The 23,367-nt window shown below is 41.3% G+C and overlaps 1 protein-coding gene across 1 annotated transcript; it reads left to right on the top strand.

The window, feature by feature from the left end:
* Positions 1 to 907: 907 nt before the first annotated feature.
* On the top strand, positions 908 to 10,398 carry LOC120300157 (trypsin-3-like). Its single transcript, XM_039325787.1, has 5 exons — positions 908 to 950; positions 3,874 to 4,054; positions 7,128 to 7,378; positions 8,579 to 8,715; positions 10,120 to 10,398. The coding sequence occupies exons 1-5, from the start codon at positions 908 to 910 to the stop codon at positions 10,297 to 10,299; spliced, it is 792 nt and encodes a 263-aa protein (XP_039181721.1). The 3' UTR covers positions 10,300 to 10,398.
* Positions 10,399 to 23,367: the final 12,969 nt, after the last annotated feature.

Below are 23,367 nucleotides of genomic sequence, written 5' to 3'. Positions count from 1 at the left end.
TCCCCACTCGTCTCACATTATTTGGTTCCAGTAATAATGTGTCTCAAAAGAAAAGTGCCTTGTAACTCAGTGGTTCTCAACCTATGGGTCGGGACCCCATTTGGGGTTGAACGACCATTTCACGGGGGTCGCCAAACAAGGCTGTCCGCCATTTTTTCCCCCTTTTCTTTGGCCACGCCCCTGGCACTCAGTGATGTATAAGTGGTTGGGGGTCACCACAACATGGGGAACTGTATTATGGGGTCGCGGCATTAGAAAGGTTGAGAACCACTGTTGTAACTAGTCTACCACAGTGCTTTAGCTGTTTCTCTACCCAAGTTTTTTTCATTCCAGATTATGGAACATTGTTCTAGTACCAATCTCATGATGTGTCTGTCATTCAACACTTTAAATGTTAAATGTTGTACTATTGTTATGCATTCTTTTATATACCTCATGTTCAAAAGTGACTAAGAATCAAAATATAAATCAGCTTCCTCCTCCTCCTTCATATTCTCTTCATTTCTATTATTTTATTATGATCACAGACAATGAAAAGTCACTATCATTGCTGTGAGAGAGGTGGCCATGTAAATAAATAATCTGAGTAAAATTTCCAATGTCCCCTGCCCGATAAAACCCATCGATGTCTCACCCACAGGAAGTGTTTATCAATGTGATAGTAACGCCTCTTATTTCACAGCAGAAGAAAATTAATGATAATGCATTATGAATAATAATTATAGGGGAACTGTTTACACAGTTACTGGTGTTAATGCTATTTGGCCTCATTATTGCCACAGAGGAGGCCAATAACTGAGATTTAATCTTCTAGAGTACATCCAGGCCTTTGTTTTTTGCAGATCTCTTGCCCTGCAGCAAATTGTCCCAGGACTTTTGGGCTCCAGCTGACCTCACAAAACCAAAGATGAAACAATTATTTTGGGGGTTACTTCTGGTGAGCTCAGCAGGTAAGGAAATTAATTCTGGGTAACCAACCTTTTCCTATTTGTAAACTTTATTAGGATCTTTGCTATCAATACCAGGAGGTTAAGCAGAGGAGGAAGAGACAGAGAGCAACATTCCAGATTCAGAAGTACAAATTTATCAATGTTGTTTTCCCCTCATTCTCATTCTTGGATGCAGTTTTGCTCTCTAACTACGCAATTGTCATTAGATTTACTGTTACTCTACAGCAGTGTTTCCCAAACTTTTGACATATGTGTACCCCTTCTATAATTTTTGTAACGCTGAGTACCCCTGATAAAAAACATATGCTTTAATAAAAATCAAAATATATTTATTTTTTCTTTTTTTTGTACATACACAATAATAATCAAAATCAGTGGAACTTACTAAAGCACGATAACAGGCGCCCGGAACTAACTATTAAAGAAGTACGTTGTCTCTATAATGAAGTGCAGTATATTCACGCCGTGTCACGCCTCACAAGACTGTCTAACCGTTGATAACACTGCAATTCTCCGGCTTTTAAACAGCTCCGAGGCTCAACGTTAACTGTTAATGTTCCCGCAGTTTAAAAATAGCCGAACCAGAGCTGCGCGAAGGATGCGCAGAAGTTCCTGTCATAATGAGTTGCGATACGATGTATGATGGCCCCAGTTCCCGTGTAAAAACTGCGATATGCGCCTATTTCTTTCTTTGTTCTGTGGGCGCAGCTAAGCACGGTGCAGTGGATATTCCCACGTGATCCCCACTAAACTCCGATGCAACGCGTACCCCCACCAAACTCTTCCCGTACCCCTGGGGGTACGCGTACCACACTTTGGGAAACACTGCTCTACAGCAAAATGGGCAGCCAATAAATTAGTATAGTATAGTATGGTATGGTATGTTATGGTATGGTAGGAATGATACGGTACGGTACGGTATGGTATGGTATGGAATAGTATGGAATAGTATGGAATAGTACAATATATAATCAGTCTGACCCAGTATGATGGAAGAATGTTGTGTATAAACTTGGAAACCTAAAGTGGAATTCCTTGTAAATTCCAAGTATAAACTCTTATTTCCTTTTCTAGAGCTATGTGATATGTAATAATAAATCTTTATTGATTAGCCCTTGGGCCATATCAAAGTGCAAAGTTCCAGCAACAAATTATTACTAAAGTTTGATAAAACAGTTTAAAATGAAATTTGATAAAATACAGTTTAAAATGGAATTAGAGTAAAATACAGTTTAAAATGGAATTAGAGTAAAATACGACTTAAAATGAAATTGGAATAAAATACAGTCTAAAATGAAATTAAAATAGAGTACAGTAATTTAAAATATAGATAAAATATGATAAAATTATATCTTGGAGTCACCCTTGCAATCTACCCCAATCAGTCCCACATATGCAGATCTCAACTGAACCATTTTGTTTAAATACTGTGCTGCGTTAAATGTTATTTTCAAGTTCTGGCCACACATAAAGTAAGTTGTTTTGATATGGGGATCCCAAAGAGTCATTAGTTTGGTATATTGACCAAGGTACCTGTCTCTTACCTATGTGATATGTAGTGAAAAACAAAGTGACAATTATAAATCTATGATGGAATAAATTAAATAGAAAGTTTTAAAGAAATGCACAAGTCAGACAGCTATATACTTAATCTTCCAATCCTAAAGTGAAACCTCAATTTAAATGACTCCATTTAGGAGAGTCTGAAAGTAACAGACCAAATTTCTTCTAGAAATAGCAGACAAGTGTGTTGCATGTGTTCTGGAGTGGACAGTTAAATTTGTGACATTTGTGTTATGATACAAATTATTTAATTCACAACAATTTATATCATTTGCATCATGACATCATAATGTATATGTCATGAACTGCTGGGAAAAATAAGATTTGCAGTTTAACAAAACTGCCTCTCCTGAATGGGCAGTTAAACTGAGATTTCGCCATTCTTTAAAATGGAGAGAGCTAAAAAGAACTTAGGCCCATCTATTTTGTGAAGGCAGCATTATGAGGACATGATGGAAAAAAGAGGATGCCAAAATGTCTGTATTGTGGTTTGGAAAGTTGGCAAAGGGAATGTCAGCAACACTGTAACAAGCTGGGTAAAAAAGAAAGGCAGGGAAAGATTGTCCTCAAGTGTTCTGAAGTAAGACAGTTGGCTAACACTGATGATGTTACTTAGTTTGGTAATAAAATGTCTGCAAGAAAACAACCAAGCTCAGAGAGCACCGAGGACCTTACAGTTCAACCCTGAGTTAAAATATTCTCTTTTATTGGAATAGAGTTTGCTACTCCCTTCTCAAGAAAAAGGATACACATTTTCACCAAATGTGTAGGTTCTGATTTATGTAGATAAACACTAATTTAGAAATGGCCATTATAATAATGTCAATAGATTTGCTATTTACCTGTCATTGGAGTATGGAAGACCTGTTTATATTCTTAGCCTGCTCTGCTCTCCAGGTGTTAACTAAAAGCAGACAAATTTGAAGCTTCTCCCATTCTCCTTCTTATGGCTTGCTCTTTCCAAACTGGTCTCACCTTTCCAATGAAAACATTGGAATCCTGCTCTGGTAGATCTCCAGAGAGAAAGTTGCCATTGAACCACAGTTCAGTGCATAATATCCAAAGTTGCCATCTCAGTGTTTATGGCATAAAAATTGCTCGGTGTCCAGGTTTCTATTCCTCTTCTACCTTATGTGGAATTACCTGGTTTCATTTTGGAGCAAAGGAATATCTTTGCTGAAGAAAGTCCTTCTAAGTCCTCTTAGAAGAACAACAGCAAACAAGGCAGTGGAATAGAGAAGGACTTCATGCTCAGGTGGGCTCTAGAAAATATCAAGTGGAGATGTTCCAAACAGTGGGTGAGGTCCTAGCGAACAATCCTCTTATGACCATTTTTTCTTTGGTGTGCTTTTATCTCAAGTCTTGGCACAGGAAAGTACTGGTGGCCGAATCATAGGCGGCTATGACTGCAAATCAAATTCCCGTCCGTTCCAGGCAGCCATTGTAACTGGAAATAAAGGCAATTGGAGGATATATTGTGGAGCAAGCTTGGTGCACCCATGTTGGGTGCTGACAGCAGCCCATTGTAGAGCCAAACAAAGGTAAGTCAAAGAAGAAATTAGCATTAAGCAGCAGGGAGAACGATAAGAATATTTATCATAGGATTAGAGCCTTGTCTTGAGAGCCAATTGATATAGTGGTAGTCATTCTTTCTCAATCCACATCAGCCTCAAGGTGACTCTAGGAAAGAGACTGGATGAGCTGAAGGAGGAGTCAAATGGGGAATTAGTCTGTAATCCTTACCTAGGCATAAGAGCTCCAGGAGATGAAGTGCCACAAGAGACGTCTAGAGCGACGTTGGAGGGCCAGTAACTCTGAATCTGACCGATCACTATTAAGAGCCTATCTTAGGACTTATTTAGTGGCGATAAGAGCGGCAAAGCGTGTTCACTTTTCCGCACTTATTGCGTCCGCAGAATCTCGCCTGGCTGCCTTGTTTAGGGTGACCCGCTCCCTTCTTAAAGTGGAGGAGGCGGAGGAACCCTTGCAGGGGAGAGCTGAGGAGTTTGTTCAGTTTCTTTCGGACAAAATCGCTCAGATTCAGAGGGACCTGGACTCTGACTGGGCAGTGCCAGCCGAGTTGCCAGGGGCTGGTCTTAGTCATATTATCTGGAGCGAGTTTGAGCCTGTGACCCCTGATGAAGTGGACAAGGCCATGAGGGCAATGAATGCCGCCACCTGTTTATTGGACCCGTGCCCCTCCTGGCTGGTTTCGGCCAGTAGGGAGGTGACACGAGGCTGGCTCCAGGTGATAATTAATGCTTCTTTGATGGAGGGGTCTTTCCTGCAACCTTTAAAGAAAGTGGTGGTGAGGCCCCTCCTCAAGAAGCCTTCCCTGGGCCCAGCTGTTTTGAAGAACTTTCGTCCCGTCTCCAACCTCCCCTTTGTGGGGAAGGTTGTAGAGAAGGTGGTGGCATTTCAACTCTTGTGATCCTTGGATGAAACCAATTATCTGGACCCTTTTCAATCTGGTTTCAGGCCCGGCTACAGCACTGAGACTGCTTTGGTCGCACTGACCGATGACCTCTGGCGAGCCTGGGATAGGGGTTATTCCTCTATCCTGGTGCTTCTTGACCTCTCAGCGGCTTTCGATACCATCGACCATGGTATCCTTCTGCGTCGTCTCGGAGAGGTGGGGGTGGGCGGCACCGTATTGCGGTGGTTCTCCTCCTACCTCTCTGACAGGTCGCAGTCGGTGTTGGCGGGCGGACAGAGATCGACCCCTAGGTGCCTCGATCATGGGGTGCCTCAGGGCTCGGTCCTGTCCCCCCTCCTTTTTAACATCTACATGAAACCACTGGGTGAGATCATTCGGCGACACGGGGTGAGGTATCATCAGTACGCGGATGATACCCAATTGTATATCTCCACCCCGTGTCCTTTCAGTGAAGCAGTCGACGTGATGTGCCGGTGCCTGGAAGATGTGAGGGTCTGGATGGGGGTGAACAGGCTTAGACTCAACCCTGACAAGACCGAGTGGCTCTGGGTCTTGCCTCCCAAAGGCCAACTGGATGGTCCATCATTAGTCCTGGGGGGGGGCAAATTTACCTCCCTCAGTGCAGGCACGCAACTTGGGTGTCCTCCTGGACTCACAGCTAAATTTGGAACAACATCTGTCGGCTGTGGCCAGGGCGACCTTTGCACAGGTTTTGCCTAGTGCACCAGTTGTGGCCTTATTTGGACCGGGAGGCTTTACTCACAGTCACTCATACCCTTGTCACCTCAAGACTGGATTACTGTAACATGCTCTACATGGGGCTACCCTTGAAGGGCATTTGGAGGCTGCAGTTGGTTCAGAATGCAGCCGCGAGAGTGATTGTGGGCGCGCCAAGGTACGCCCACGTGTCACCTATCCTCCGCGAGCTGCACTGGCTTCCTGTGGGTCTCCGGACGCAATTCAAGGTGTTGGTTATCACCTTTAAAGCCCTTCATGGCATAGGGCCAGGGTACTTACAGGACCGCATTCTGCCGCATAGCTCCCAGAGACCGGTGAGGTCCCATAGATTGGGCCTCCTTCAGGTCCCGTCGGCCAGACAATGTCGGCTGGCGGGCCCTCGGGGAAGGGCCTTTTCTGTGGTAGCTCCGACCTGGTGGAATCAACTTCCCCCCGAGGTTCGAACTACTCCCACCCTGCCGGCCTTTAAGAAGGCTGTTAAAACCCTCCTGTTCCGGCAGGCCTGGGGCTGATGTCCCCGGGGGGCCAGGATATGATCGGACTCGCGGTATGACTGCTTTATTTTATTGTTTTATCATTGTTTTAACTTGTACGCCGCCCTGAGTTCTTTGGGATTGGGTGGCATATAAATACTATAATAAATAAATAAATAAATAAATAAATAAAAGAGGTCTGCCCCCCTTGAATGCCATTGAACCTTATCTAGTCTGGTCCAGGTGCAAACTGCCAGTCTGGGAAGATTCCTGTGCAACAGGCATGAGCAATAAAGTAGCTAAACTCTTCACATTGCTCATGCCTGACACTGACTGAAAAACAAAATACTCTCATCACATCATGCATAGTTTTGTTGTGTGAACTAGGCAAGCACAGTGCAAAAACTCTGCTAGCATGCAGGACAAATGCTAAAAAAAGGAACAAGAGTCTTGCTCTTTACCAGAGAGCACAACAAGAAACAGCTCTCAAAATCCACTTCATTCCCCCCACTCATAATTTGACTTTCAACCCCCAAACCCCAATATGCAAATGAAGAGGCTCACTCTACGCATGTTTTTAAGAACTATCTACTGCCTGTTATGATCTATTCAACCTAAAATATCAGTATAATCCACCAGAGTCAGTTTGATGTAATTGTTAAGGTGCTCACCTAGAAACCAGGTGGCGGGAGTTCCAGTTCCGCCTTAGGCATGAAAGCAGACTGGATGACTTCATAGCAATCACTCTTTCTCAGCCCAACTCACCTCCAAAATTGTTTTTCTGGGAAAAATAGATAGGAGGAAGGAATATTATGTATGTTCACTATCTTAAGTCACCCATAAAGTAATAAAGATAGGATAAAAATCTAACAAATAATAATTTCTAGTTTCTATTGGGTGGTGTTTCTCAGTCTTCTTCATGTTTTTTTCCCTGGGGCTCATTTTATTCTGTTTTATTTTGTACAGAGTGAAGGTGTGTTTAGGAAAGCATAATCTAAAAAAGGTTGAACCAACAGAGCAGTGCATGGATGTCGCTCAAGCTATCCCCCATCCAGAATACAATAAAAAGAAAATGAACAAGGATTACATGCTTATTCGGCTTAAACCCTGTGCCATGATAACTAAAGCAGTTAATGTCACACGGCTGCCTACCAGTTGCCCAAAAGATGAACAACGATGTACTGTTTCGGGCTGGGGCACGATCAAATCACCTCAAAGTAAGGAGGCAAAAAAGGATGTGCAAATGTTGTTTTCCTCTGTCATCATTTATGCAAATATGGCAGTGGTGGGATTCAAATAGATGAACAGCCGGTTCTCTGTGGGGATGCCGTTTCCGGAAGTCCATTCTGGGCCTGGGCAACAAAAAATTAGCTACCGGTTCTGCCGAACTGGTGCGAACTGGCTGAATCCAACCACTGAAATATGACACTGCCAATTTCTTACCGCTGTTTAATCTTCCACTCTGAAATTCAGTTTGTCTTATTGTACTATAAGTGCTGAGACAGACATCTGTGAAATGGCCTGTGTACTTCTAAAAAGGATGAGCTTAAAAGAAATGAGAACCCTAGGGTTAGGGTTAGGGATGGGTTTGGGGTTAGGGCTAAGGCTAAGGCTAAGGCTAGGGCTAGGGCTAGGATTAGGGTTGGGCTTGGATTGGTCTTAGAAGGCACTTCAAGTATAATCCATAAAAACTACAAACACTCAAGGATCTGGTGTAACTTGAAGTAAAAGTGCAACACTGGAGCCATATGTGAGAACACAAAGTATAAATTATAAGAAACCAAGAATGTCTGAATAGAGATCAGAAATCTGGTTGGGATCCCTTTGATCTCAGCCTTTAGTTTCTAGCGTATATATCAGAGGTCCCCAACCTTTTGGGCACCAGGAACCAGTTTCGTGGGGAGAGGTTTTTCTGTGGACCAGAGGATGCATGGTTTTGTGTGCTGCCTGCATCTCATGGATGGGGCTTTGCTTGTTTGTGTGGACTGGTTGCTGGCATACCACAGCCCGGTACCAGTACATGGACCGGGGCTTGGGGACCCCTGTTGTATATGAATGGAAACCTAAGAACTGGTTCATCAAACCATTAAACAATTCAGTCAACATTCCTCAACTTCATGTTCTCCAGAACTATTAGGGTTTTGCCTTCCATAAGTCCTAGGCAATGTGATCAAAGGGATCCCAACCAGATTTCTGATGTCTATTGAGACATTCTTGGTTTCTTATAACATTCCATAATTGGCTCAAGTTCTGCTTGTTGAAATCTGGCAATTGGGTCCGATTAGAAGGACCAAAGTTGAACTTTGAATGAACTTCTGTCCCAGGAACATCTAAAAAGCCACAAATATGCCTGATGTTCATGCATTGCTAACTTCTTTTGGTTTTTGTCACTATTGACCAATTGTTATGTCTTGCAGACAAACTTCCGGCAAAGATGCAGTGTGCAAATGTCAGCATTGTTCCATATAATCAATGCAATAAAGCATATTTTGGTAAGATCACTTCACACATGTTGTGTGCCGGAGTACCTCAAGGAGGCATTGACTCTTGCCAGGTAAGATGAGAGCTGATGCCGGTTTCAGCCCTGTGCCTACAGGCTTTTAAGAACAGGCGAGAGTTTTAGGGGTTACATAACAACTAGAGACATGTACAGGTAGTTCTCGACTTATGACTATTGTCAAGGTAATACTTTAACAGCTTGTATAATGTGAGATGTATAATGTAATGATGGGAATGACTCAGCAGAGTCTATGTCCCTTTAAGAGCCTTTTTATAAAGGGAAGTCTCTGCTGCTATGTTCTCTCTCTTGTTTTCTGCTTTAATTGTGGTTTGTAGCACGTGTGTGTATATTGTTCCTGGTGTATGATATTGTAGATAGTGTAAGATAAACCATCATTTAATATAGACCACTGTTTACTGTGCTTACTTCTGGGTTATCTCAGTGCAATAAGACTGTGCATGCTCTGACAACCATGATTGGGACCAAAATTTCCATTGCTAAGCAAGGCAGTTAAATGAGTCATGCCTGATTTTACAACTTTTTGCCATGGTTTTAAGCAAATCATTGCAGTGGTTAAGCAAAGCTGCCTTCGTTCGTTGTCTTGGCTTGTTGAAAGCCAGCTGGGAAGCTCACAAATATTGATCCCAATGGTAACTCCAGAATTCTGCAACTGTTGTCAATACATGCCAGTTGCCAAGCACATGAATTTTAAACACATGAGTGTTTGGGGATGCTAAAACACTACAGCATTAGAAGTGCTGGTTGTAAGTCACTTTTTTTCAGTGCAGTTGTAACTTTGAAAGAGTCACTAAGTCAAGAACTATCAGTATAGGGGTTCCACTTTTATGGTTCTGATAGATGAAACCATTTAAAGAACTTCAAGGCAAGAATTCTTCCTTAAAGAACATTTTATTAGGAAACAAGTATCGGCACTTACGTAGTTGAACCCAAAACTGAGATTCCTTCTCCCCAGATACAAAGTAACAAGTTGCAGTTCCGACCCCAGACACTCTGTCATAAATCACATTCCCCGATTAACACAAGCCAAGGGCTTTTCTCACAGGCCTCTCAGCCCGCCAAAACCTTATCAGACTATGTCCTTGAGTTCCCACACTTCTACATTGTTATGGCTAGCTAAACCCCAAGCATTTACCCCATCCCCTCTTCTACATCTGAACTCTAAAAGAATAGGAAAGGCACGCTAGAAGAAAAGAGAAAATGGCTGCTGATTCTCAGTTGTCAGAGCGACGACATCCATTGTCACAGTGCTGATATCCATAATGGCTGGAGGCATGTATTTCATTCCGTCAAGGGTAGGCAAATGTGCCGGTGCTAAGGACTGCAGTTAGCGGTTGGGATCATATAAAAATGAATTAGATCTTTTTCTTGAAGTTAAACTAGGATAAGGTCAACATGGGAGTGTTAAGTGACCATTTATGCCTTTTTTTTTCCTTGTAGGGTGACTCTGGAGGCCCTCTTGTCTGCAACGGGCTACTTGAAGGTGTGGTTTCTTGGGGAAAGTCTGTGTGTGCTCAAAGAGGGAATCCAGGAGTCTATGCCAAAGTCTGCTGTGTTGTCCCGTGGATTCAGAACACAATTAAGAACTGGATACGCTCTCTCTATGATGGATTTGAATAGAAGGAAGAGAATCATTTCTGAGAAGACCCTGGGAATGAATTTCCTGGCATGTCGGGGTTTTTTTTCTCCCCACGTTTCCTGAATGGGCTTAGGGTTAGAATCTGCAACTATGAGGGACATTTCACATATTATGGGATCTGCCTAAGGGCTCCGTATAGCCGGGTCAAGTTATTGGGTTGATTTCCTGCAAGTTTATTATTTCCTGGCCTCAACACTATCAATCTGTATTATGAAAAAAGAGAACAATTTTGGGGTTTTTTTATAGATAATCCTCAACTTACAGCCATTCATTTAGTAACCATTCAAAGTTACAATGGCACTGAAAAAAGTAACTCATGGCCACTTTTCATACAACTATTGCAGCATCCCCATGGTCACACACGATCAAAATTCAGACATGTGGCAAATGACTCATATTTATGACAGTTACAGTGACCCGGAATTATGTGAGCACTTTTTGTGACCTATTGACAAACAAAGTCAATGGGAAAGCCAGGTTCACTTAAGATCCATGTTACTAACTTAACCATGGATCCACTTAACAGCTATGGCAAGAGAAGCCATAGAATGGGGCAAAACTCACTTAACAACTGTCTTGCTTAACAAGAGAAATTTTGGGCTCAGTGGAGGACTATCTGTATAAACGGGTGGTGGGGAGCTTGAACTGTCATATGGGAAATTGGAGGGGGCAGATGATTGGGGCCACAAATATCCTCATTCTTGCTGTCGTGTTCTGAAGGATTGGAAGAGTAAAGAGTTGGGGTGGGGGGAAGAGAATAGAAGGGAAAAAAATAACTGCCCGGATGATCAATATCAAAACCAACTTTTGAAGGCTCCTCAACAATTTGACTCAGGTATATCTTTTATTATCAGTACCCCATTTTCATACTTCATTCCTACTTGGTAAGACCAATGACCACATTGCATCTTTCAGTTGCTCCTTTCTTCCCTCTGTTTGGGCAGTGGTAGGCACCGATGCAGGAGGGTTGATGACAATGGTTGGCCAAAAGAAACACATGAGGCTCCAATGTCAGACCACTTTGTGGTTAGTTAAATTTCAGTAAGGAACTCTGAAATCTGGCTCTTGAAGCACGCTAGTGTACAGGGAAGTCTGCAGGGTGTAGTCAAAAATTTAAGTTTGCCTGGGCAGAAGTTCAATCGTACCGTCATGGCTGCCATCTTGACTTTTCTCTTTTACCCTATGGACAGCCCTTAAGCATGGCATGGTTGGGACAAGCTTCAGGTTTTACCTGAATCATGGATCACATTAAAATGGAGAACCTCAGCGATAGCTTTTACCCCTGGCTTCCGATGTGAGTCATGACTGCCTAAAAATGTTTCCGTGAACAAGTGGAGACAATGATCCCTGTGCAGAGCAAAAGACTGGTGAGAAAAATCAGTCGTTCACCTTTCTCCAAAGAAGGAGAGATTGGGAAGTCACCCAGAGGTGCTGTGAACTGCAGCTTCTCATGAGGAGACCGTAAAACAGCCGTCTCCCATGGGTTTGAGCACAGGATCCAAGAGGACACCTTTGTTCTTAGTAGCGGCACAGCTTTTCACAAGGACACTAAGTCAGCTGAACTCATTTTCTAACTACTTTGGGAAATGTTCCATTTAACCAGTTTATGGATATTAGAGACCTTCAAAACAGCAAACTCAATTGGACACCTGGGGAGCTGTAAATTCTTTGGATTTATTTTTTTTAAATAGAATCTTGAAAATTTAAAATAATATACAACTGACAAAAAAACTGGGGCGAAAAGAATTTTGATTTAAGAAAGCTTTAAATTTGGAATATTGGTTATTTTTTCTGTAAGATTTGAAAAGCAAGTGTATAATGAAATAATATGTTTGTGGGAAATGACTGAAATGAAGACCATATTAGGGACTGAGTTTTAATAAAGGTTGATAAACTGCCCAGAGTCATTCAGTTGTGAGATGGGTGGCATATAAATTTAATTTAAAAAATGAAGTTTGCAAATGGATACCATTGGAAACCGAAAGATGATGATGATGAGGATGATGATGATGATGATGATGATAATAATAATAATAATAATAATAATAATAATAATAATAATAATAATATAATGTTGGAAGGGACCTTGGAGGTCATCTAGTCCAACCCCCTGCTCAGGCAGATTAAGCAGAAAAGAGTTAAAATGGCTAATCCAGTATAATTTTTTCTCATCTTAGAGTTTTTTACATGACCTAAAATATTAATAAGTAATATCTCAGAAAGGATAAAATTTTAATGAATAATGTTTTAAAAGATGAGAAAAAAATAAAAAACTTTTACCTGACTTAGACATTATAGAGTTTGAAGCATGGAAGACAACAATAATGGGGTTACCAAGACAGGAATATAAAAATCAAGAAAACAACATGGAACAGCTGCAACAAAAAATTCTAAGCAATACCTTTTTATTGATATTCTAGGATTACAGCCTCAACCTTCATTTATATAAATTGATTAAAACTGGGAATAAATCAGAGGAGAACAGTCCAATAGATGAGTGATCTTGTTACTTCTCCTTGGTTTGTATATTGAATCTTTCTTCAAATACTAGTGATAATTTTCTCTGAAGTCTCCCACATTTACAGCTATTCTATCAGATGTTGATCAATACTTCAGGCAGAGTCATTTGCTGTTAGCCCTTTGAGGTAGTCCAGGGAAAAACAGAACAATGAATACTAGTTCTATTTTTATGTAAGGTTAATATCGGACTCCAGGGAAATCAGAAAATCCAGGCTGTTCAAATGAGTATAAAGACTTATTGCAAGTGTAAGCTCTCTGCAAGAATCTGAACTACTGACAAATTAGCGGTAGATAAGAGTCAGTGGAATTCAAGGTGGGCTGGAGTTAGATTTCTTGTAGGCATGACATGTTTGATTCCTCCATCAGGCTCACCCTGGTCATCTCCTGTTGTTGTTGTTGTTAATTGCGAAGTCGTGTCCGACCCGTCGCGACCCCATGGACAATGTTCCTCCAGGTCTTCCTGTCCTCTACCATCTTCTGGAGTCCATTTAAATTCACACCTACTGCTTCAGTGACTCCATCCAGCCATCTCATTCTCTGTCGTCCCCTTCTTCTATTGCCCTCAATCTTTCCCAACATTAGGCTCTTCTCCAGTGAATCCTTCCTTCTCATTAGGTGGCCAAAGTACTTGAGTTTCAACTTCAGGATCTGGCCTTCTAAAGAGCAGTCGGGGTTGATCTCTTCTAGGACTGACCGGTTTGAACGCCTTGCAGTCCAAGGGACTCGCAGGAGTCTTCTCCAGCACCATAGTTCAAAGGCCTCAATTCTTTTGCGCTCAGCCTTTCTTATGGTCCAACTTTCACAGCCATACATTGCAACTGGGAAAACCATGGCCTGGACTATACGCACTTTTGTTGGCAGGGTGATGTCTCTGCTTTTTAGTATGCTGTCTAGATTTGCCATAGCTTTCCTCCCCAGGAGCAAGCGTCTTTTAATTTCTTGGCTGCAGTCCCCATCTGAGGTGATCTTGGAGCCCAGAAAAATAAAATCTGTCACTACCTCCATTTCTTCCCCATCTATTTGCCAGGAATTGAGAGGGCCGGATGCCATGATTTTGGTTTTCTTAATGTTGAGTTTCAAGCCAACTTTTGCACTCTCCTTCTTCACCCGCATCAAGAGGCTCTTTAGTTCCTCTTCACTTTCTGCCATTAGAGTGGTATCATCTGCATATCTTAGGTTGTTGATATTTCTCCCGGCAATCTTAATTCCAACTTTTGATTCATCTAGCCCTGCCTTTCTCATGATGTGCTCTGCATATAAGTTAAATAGGCAGGGTGACAGTATACAGCCTTGCCGGACTCCTTTTCCAATTTTGAACCAATCAGTGGTTCCGTGTTCGGTTCTACAGTTATATTAATAGAATCTTGCTTCTCTGAAAGTGTCCCACCCCTCATGTCCTTTTACTTCCCAGAAAACTAGGAGGGTCCCTTCTGAAATGCTTTTCCCTTCTTCTCTGCTTCTCCAGACTGAGATATCTTTTGCATAACAATTGTCGAGTCTGCAGTTCTTACTCCTCCCTCCCAAGGTTATTTTCACATACCATAATAGTAAACTGAGAAGGGATCAAAATAGTCAAGTTGGCATATGCAACCGCATAATCAATGCTCTGCCTCCTTTTGGGCTTTTTTTCTGGGGGGAATTGGGCTTTCATTATGCAATTATGGATACCTTCTTGACTTTTTTTTAACAAAACCCTCCTCTCCCATGACCCTGCTTTCAGGCTTTCTAGGTATTTGGTATTGCTTCTAAGAGGCATCTGTTTCCTTAGCTTGCCTTTTGTTTGAATCAAAGAAGGAATGGGAGGAGGTCTGGAATGTGGCTAATTCATCCATTGTTACAAAGGATGCATTGTTGGCAAATGACGAGAGAATAGCATCTTATTCTGAAATATGATCTAAGTTTGGGGATTGGCAACTTCCTTCAGGTTAATGGTTGTAGTCTATTTTTTGAAATTATACAAAGATTTGCATACTGCCTACTTCACTTCAGAATGGTGGGTTTAGAGGCAGAAAAGGGTTACTTCATTCATAACCAATGAAGCCTATAAGAATTCTTTCATTATACCTTATAACAACAAGGTAGAGTTTCAATAATCAGTAAGAGGTGGCTTTTCATAGTAGACTTATCTCCTTTGTGGTCAAATGAAATGGACCATTTCTTGGTAACAGATATAATAATATGTGGAAGTGACCTTGGGAGACCAGGCAAAGAGATGCTGCCTAGGGAGTGATCAGATAAGAGGGAACATAGCCCACAGCTGCATAATGGGCAGAGCAAGAATCTCAGGGGGAGCCCTTCCTAAGTTATCAGAATGTAAAGGTAATGGCGGGAGTATTGTACTTTCAGACTTGCAAGATTCTGTTAATGTAGCTTTACAATAAAGAAGAATTATCTCATCTTGTCTAGTCTATCTGGTAAGCCTGACACAGTTCAGATTAAAAAGCTGGTCTAGGCAGATTTGATCCTGGCCAACTGTGCATCAAGCCAGGATGATCCACTTCCTCAGTGCTGTCATGGGTTAAGATTTATTGAGTCACAAGACTCTTTGTTCTTATTGGATACTATTCCATTATGAAACTTATTTTATCAATCATTCAATAAGTAGAGATTTTATTAGTCTGATGTTGACCAAGATGGTATATCTCTGTGAAATACATCAGCTACATTGCTGGCATTATGCTTGTGAGGATACGACTCCTTTTAACTTCTGCCTGCAGGCAGAACTCTGCACTGTCAATTCCTCTGTTGGATGAAGCCAGCTTACTAGGGGAGCTATAGGATTTGCTATCCTATCACTACAGAATCTCTAAGGAGGCATTTCAACATGTTGCTGGCTTGCAACATTGCATCCACTCATCAGCTATGAACCCTGATTTCTTCATCTGAAGGAGGTTCGTGTCTGTGAATTTATCCTTCAGCACCATAGTGGGTGTACCCTTATCCACAATAGTCAGGTATTACGCCATCAGGAAGGAGTGCATATTCTTTCAGATCCACCCTACCCATTAGAAGTTCTTCTAAGTGACTCAAAATCATAACAATGCTTAAACTGGAGCGGGATTCAATGAGCTGACCAGGGTGCAATAAATGAGAGTGATAATAACCTCCAAGGGCCACCTCTGCATTGTTTGAAGCATCCCATTGGAATGATGTGTGATTGACACACCATAACACTTCCATCACGGTTACCAACCTTCCTTTGAACTCCTATAAACAGAATGAGGAGGAACAAAGACCATCATCCACCCATCAGCTGCATATATCCCAGAATCTGATGTGTCCAATTCAATTGTCATGGGTAGGTGGACTTCAACTCCCAGAATTGATAAAGTAGATCATAACCTACTACTTGATAAGGTAGAAAAATGTGGGTTAGACAGCACCACCACCAGATGGATCCATAGCTGGCTGGCTGGCCATACTCAGCGTGTGGTCCTCAATGGAACCACATTTACATGGAGGGAAGTGTGTAGTGGGGTGCCCCAGGGGCTCTGTTCTGGGCCCAATGCTCTTCAACATCTTCATCAATGATTTGGACAAGGGGATAAATAGGGAACTCATCAAATTTGCAGACAACACCAAGCTGGCAGGAATAGCCAACACTCCAGAAGACAGGCTAGGATACAGGAGGATCTGGACAGACATGAACACTGGGCACTATCTAACAAAATGGAATTCAAGAAAAACCAAATGTATGGGTATAGTATAGGGGGTAACTTGCTCAGTAGTAGTAACTGTGAGAGGGACCTTGGAGTCCTAGTGGACAATCACTTAAATATGAGCCAGCAGTATGCTACAGCTACCAAAAAGGCCAACACAGTGCTAGGCTGCATTAACAGAGGGATAGAATCAAGATCACGTGAAGTATTAATACCACTCTTCAATGCCTTGGTAAGGCCACACTTGGAATGCTGCATCCAGTTTTGGTCACCACGATGTAAAAAAGATGTTGAGATTCTAGAAAGAGTACAGAGAAGAGCAACAAAGATGATTAGGGGACTGGAGGCTAAAACATATAAGGAACAGTTGCTGGAACTACAGGTAGTCCTCAACATACAACAGTTCATTTAGTGGCCAAAGTTACAACAGCACTGAAAAAAGTGACTTATGACTGTGTTTCACACTTAAAACTGTAGCAGCATCTCCATGGTCGTAATAATAAAAATTCAGACACTTGGCAATTGACCCATATTTATGACGGTCGCAGTGTCCCGGGATTATGCGATCCCCTTTTGCGACCTCCAGACAAGAAAGGCAATGGGGATGCCAGCTTCACTTAACCACCATGCCACCAACTTAACAAGTGCAGTAATTCACTTACCAACTGTGGCAAGAAAGGTCGTAAAATGGGGCAAAATTCACTTAATAACTGTCTCACTTAGCAACAGATATTTTGGGCTCAAAATCATAAGTTGGGGACTACCTGCATCCAGTTTTGGTCACCACGATGTAAAAAAGATGTTGAGATCCCAGAAAGAGTACAGAGAAGAGCAACAGCCTGCCTCCAGAAGCAGTAAATGCTCCAACACTGGAAGTTTTTAAGAAGAGACTGGACAGCCATTTGTCCGAAATGGTGTAGGGTTTGCTGCCTGAGCAGGGGGTTGGACTAGATGACCTCCAAGGTCCCTTCCAACTTTACTACTATTACAATATTACAACAAAGATGATTAGGTGACTGGAGGCTAAAACATATAAGGAACGGTTGCTGGAATTGGGTATGTCTAGTTTAATGAAGAGAAGGACGAGGGGGGACATGATAGCAGGGTTCCAATATCTCAGGGGCTGCCACAAAGAAGAGGGAGTCAAGCTATTTTCCAAGGCGCCTGAAGGCAGGAGAAGAAGCAACAGATGGAAACTAATCAAGGAGAGAAGCAACCTAGAACTAAGGAGAAACTTCCTGACAGAACAATTAACCAGTGGAACAACCTGCCTCCAGAAGCTGTGAATGCTCCAGCACTGGAAGTTTTTAAGAAGAGACTGGACAGCCATTTGTCCGAAATGGTATAGGGTTTCCTGTCTGAGCAGGGGATTGGACTAGATGACCTCCAGGGTCCCTCCCAACTTTATTATTATTATCGATCATTGCACAGTCAGCCAGATGTTCAGACTGGATTTGGCATTTTGTCTACCTATCGAGTCCTTACCCAGGACCTGGGATAGGCAGATGTGGATGTTTGATGGTATTACAGATATCGTCGCAGGATGGAAGCAGTTCCTAATAAGGCCGCCTTTTGCAATTGACTAATAGCGAATTTGTCAATGCCAATGGTGTTCAAGTGGTGCTCCAGTTGTTTTGGGATTGCACCCAAGGAGCCTATGACTATTGGTACTACCCTTGCTTGCTTTTGCCACAGTCTTTCTATTTCTATTTGTAGGTCTTTGTATTTTGTTATCTTCTCCAGTTCTTTCTCTTCTATTCTGCTATCTCCAGGCACTGCCACGTCCACTATCCAGACTTTTTTGTCTTTCTTATCGACAATTGTTAAGTCTGGGGTGTTATGTTGCAGGTGCTTGTCTGTTTGAATTCTGAAGTCCCAGAGCAGTTTAATTTTATCATTTTCTATGACTTTCTCTATTTTATGATCCCACCAGTTTTTGCTTACAGGCAAATGATATTTTTTGCAGATCTTCCAATGCACCATTGTTGCTACTTTGTCATGCCGCTGCTTGTAATCAGTTTGTGCAATCTTCTTGCAACAGCTTACCAAGTGGTCCACTGTTTCTTCAGCTTCTTTGCATAGGCGGCACTTACTGTCTGTTGCTGTCTTCTCAATTTTGACTTTGTATGCATTTGTCCTTAAGGCTTGGTCTTGTGCAGCCAGAATTAGTCCCTCGGTCTCTTTCTTCAATTTTCCTGCTCTTAGCCATTGCCAGGTTTATTATTATCTGCTTTCCCAGCTATTTTTTTCATGTATTGGCCATGTAGTGCTTTGTCTTCCCATGCCTCTATTCTGTTCTTCATTTGGTCTTTCTTGTAGGCCAGTTTGGTCTCTCCAGTAGTTAGTAAGCCTTCCTGATATACTAATTTCAATGCATCTTCATCATTGTTCTTCAGATATTCTTCCAAAGCCATTTTTTCTTCTTCAACCATCTGATGTACTTGTAGCATTCCACGCCCACCTATTTGCCTTGGTAGATAAAGTCTATCAATGTCACTGCGTGGATGAAGGGCATGATTCATTGTCATTATTTTTCTGGTCTGCCTATCCATTGCTTTTAGTTCTGCTTGAGTCCAGTCCACTATTCCAGCTGTGTACCTAATGACTGGGATTGCCCAGGTGTTGATTGCCTTTATGGTATTTCCTCCATTGAGTTTGGATTTTAAGATCTTCTTCACTCTCTTGATGTATTCACCTCTAATCTTTTTCTTGACTTCAGTGTGCTTGATGTTGTCAGCTTGAAGGATACCCAAGTATTTGTAGTACTCTTCCTCATCCAGACTCTTAATGTTATTTTCGTGGGGCATCTTGATTCCTTCAGTTTTCACTATTTTTCCTTGTTTGATAGTAAGTGTGGCACATTTGTCCAAGCCAAACTCCATTACAATATCTTGGCTATATATACGGACAGTGTTGAGCAGCGATTCTATTTCAGATGATGTTTTTCCATACAGCTTCAGATCATCCATATAAAGGAGGTGGGATAGTCTGGCAGATGTTTTTGATGTTTGATAGCCATGTCCTGAGTTATTCAGTATTGTTGACAGAGGAAACAGTGCAATAACAAATAGTAATGGTGATAATGAATCTCCTTGAAATATTCCTTTCTTGATATTAACCTCTCCCAGCCTCTCACCATTGATCTGCAACTGTGTCTTCCATTGTGCCATCGATCTTTGCACAAATTTTCTGATGTTTCTACTGACTCCTGTTATTTCTAGGCACTTTATTATCCAATCATGTGGCAGAGGTCAAATGCCTTTTTGTAGTCAATCCATGCCACATTCAGGTTGGTCTTCCTTCTCTTGCAGTTTTCCAAGATCATTTTGTCTATTAGGAGTTGATCTTTTGTTCCTCTACTATTGGGGCGGTTTCCTTTCTGCTCAGGTGGAAAGAGATTGTTTTCAACTAGATGCTGTTTCACTGCATCAGCTACTACACTAGTTAGTAATTTGAAAGTTGTTGGTAAGCAGGTAATTGGCCTGTAGTTACCTGGTGTTGCCCCTTTTGCTGGATTTTTCATTATTAGGTAGGTTTTCCCAGTTGTTAGCCACTTTTCAATTTCTCCTCCTTGTAGTATATTGTTGAACTGCTTGGCAATGAGTGGGTGTATAACAGTTAGATGTTTCAACCAAAACCCATGCAGTTCATCTTCACCTGGTGCTGACCAATTTTTGATTTTCTTGCTCTTTTTTCTACCATTTTTTGTTATTACTAGTTCTTTCATTTCAACTTCTGTTTTATTTGCATCCACCTCTTTTAACCAAGCCGCATCCTTGTTGTATTTCTTTGGGTTATCCCATATCTGCTTCCAGAACTGCCACTGTTTCTTCCTTGTCAGGTACTGACTGATTCATTGCAGTTTCTCCATTGATGGATTGGTAGAAACATTTCTGATTGGATTGAAATTGGAGGTTCTGCCTATAGTTTGCAATTCGAGCTTCATATCTACTGATTTTCCTGGCTATAGCTGTTATTTGTTGCTTTATTATTTCCAGTGCTTCCTTGATCTTCCTTGTTTCTAAGTGGTATTTCTTGATTAGGTATTCTTTGGTCTTCTTGTTCTTCAGCTTCTTTTCTTTCATCTGTTCTAACTTGCTTGCATGTGATCTTAACTTGCTGATCTTATTTTCTAGTCTAACCTTCCATTTTTCTGGTGCACTGTTTGTTGTTTTTCTTTTTTGTTGATTTTACATCCCAGGTATTCTGTTATAACTGCAGCTGTGCTGTACATTAGTTTGGTTTGTTTCTTGCAATGAATTGGTGCTTATACTTGATATTGCAATATTTGCATCTTTTAATGCTTGTGCTAGCTGTTTCTTTGGAACAAGCTTCAATGCAGGTAGCCTTATTCTGTTGTTTTTGTGCTGTTCTAGATGCTCAGTTATTCTTTGTTTCAATTCTTTTATTTCTTTAGTTAGAGGGTTTTGTTCTTCCTGAGGAAGAGGTGCCTGGTTTCCAAATGAGAACAGTTGTATATCTCTACTGGATTCCTTCACTGCCAACTCCCCCTGGTTTGCCTCTACATTCTGAATTACTTCTGGTAAGGCTTTGATTTCTTTGCCCTGGGTAAACCTTTGCAGTTCGTCCAATTCTGTTTCTGTGAATACTTTATTTCGTGTTATAAATCGGCGTTGATCTGCTAGTCTCTGTTCTGTTATTTCTGATTCTGGATGTTGTTCTTTCCAGAACTGGTGCATTCGTTTTAGATATCCTCTTCTTGTTGGACTTGATCTGTAGTAACAGATCATTATTTCTTTGTTTTCCATCACTGTGTATCTGCGACAGGTAAACACCTTTTCTTCCAGTAGTTCTGCAGCTTCTGGCCCTGGTTGCTCAGCCAACAGTCCTGAGTCCTGTAACCCATTTTTCACCAGATATCCAGGAACTCCAATATCTAGTGCGGACCTTGTTAACCCGGGCGACGTCCGAGCCGGTATGGCATTCTGCAATTTACGTCTCACCATATTTTTTATGGGAGAGACACTCTTTGTCTGACTCCTCTGATGAGACCTGTCCAGTATGGTTGAACCTCTGGCATAGCTCTCATCTTCCTCAGAGTACACAAGCCCCACAACCACGTCAAGGTAGTGCCTCACTGGGGGTTATTATTATTATTATTATTATTATTATTATTATTATTATTATTATTATTATTATTATTATTATTAATTCCCCAGACAGCCGTGGAATTCTGGGAATTGAAGTCTACCTATTTTACAGTTGCCAAGGTTGAGAAAACCTGGTCATGAAGTTCCATAAAGCCAAGCTGTCAGGGATTAATACGTTGCATGCAAAAGTCCCCCTGGCATGGCCAAACAAGAGGGAAAAGAGGTATCCATTGAATAAGGGTGAGGATCAAGAAAATCAAATGATAGTAATGGCTATGTGATTGAAATCCTGCTGATTTTTACATGCAGAAAATATAAATCCATTCTCTGTACGTTTATATTTTTAAGATCACTCAGTTTCATTTCTTCTTGTTGACATTTGCCAGCTTCAAGCTGGTGAGGGCAAGCTTGCTTCTGAAACCCTACAGAGTTAACAGGGACCGTAGTTTCAACTCCACTCCCAGCCATGGAATTCGTTAATAACTTTGGTCCAACTGCCCTCATTCAGCAAAGCCTACCTCACAGGGTCATTGTTGTGAAGATAATAAGGTGAATTTCATGTAAGTCTCAAAGATGCTTTTTCCAAAAGTCAACTGGATTTGTTTTTTTCTTTCAAAATGTTTCGCTTCTCATCTAAGAAGCTTCTTCAGTTTTACTGAAGAACTGATGATGCTTCTTAGATGAGAAGCAAAACTTTTCAAAGAAAAATCCCCAAGAAAGTCTAATTGCTTTTTGGAAAAAAGCACCTTTGGGACAATCATGACCTGGATGATTGAGAATCTCCATAGACAACTTCATGTAAGGTGCCTTGAGTCTCTGGAGAAAATTGGCTATGTGTTTATGAAATAATTAATTTCTTGCAAGTAGCTGACGTACAACAGAAAAAGTAGATTCAGTCTTACCTAATCAGTTCTCTTTCGTGAAATCCTTTACCAGCAATCATAGAATCAGAAATGTTAATCTTTATGTGGCGATTGTATTTGGTCATGAGGTTGTAATTCTCACATACACACAGTAACAAATTCTGTACAGGCAGTCCTTGACTTACGAACACGAACTGGGACCAGGATTTCCATTCTTAAGAGATGCAGTTGTTAACAGAATCATGCCTGATTTTACAACCTTATAGCTGTGGTCATTGAGTAAATGCTCAATAGGAACAGAGAAAATCATTAGGGCAATTGATAGAGGTGTTTGGCACCCTGACAATCAATAGAATGTAATCAACAACAAGATCTGAAACTGTTTAACTAGAAGCTTTAAATCAGCATGATAAAGAATCTGGAACATGGTGAATTTTTAGACATATTAATGGATGTTACTTCTTACATAAGGAATTTCTTTTACAAAGTGAACATGATTCTGTCTAAGAAGAGACCACACCTTACAACAAAGAAAACTGGCATTGTCAAAAGAACAAGGACAGAGGCATGCAAGAATAATGTAGAAATTGCTGATATTTAGGTTACCACATCTAACTTTTGCAACGTAACTCTTGCACAAACCATTTTAAATTTCTCCTGTAAAATTTGGTGCGTTGCAAACTCTAACCCCAAATGTGATGTAACAATTTCTTCCATGGAGCAGAAGAAAAACACCTGGCAAAAGATTTGTGTCTCTATTATTTACTTTATTTCTGTTGCTATATTTTTGACTTTGCAGATAAAATTTAAAAATACAGTTTAAAAGTGCTCTTTGCATTTTGAGAGCAAATCATAAGTAAATTCTGCGTTCTTTTAACCAATGTTTTTTCCCTGCA

This window comes from Crotalus tigris, unplaced genomic scaffold (assembly GCF_016545835.1).
Source record: "Crotalus tigris isolate CLP2741 ecotype Arizona unplaced genomic scaffold, ASM1654583v1 scf7180000024338.4412243, whole genome shotgun sequence".
In the NCBI taxonomy this organism is placed as follows: domain Eukaryota; kingdom Metazoa; phylum Chordata; class Lepidosauria; order Squamata; family Viperidae; genus Crotalus; species Crotalus tigris.
This window is presented reverse-complemented; position numbering and strand designations above follow the sequence as displayed.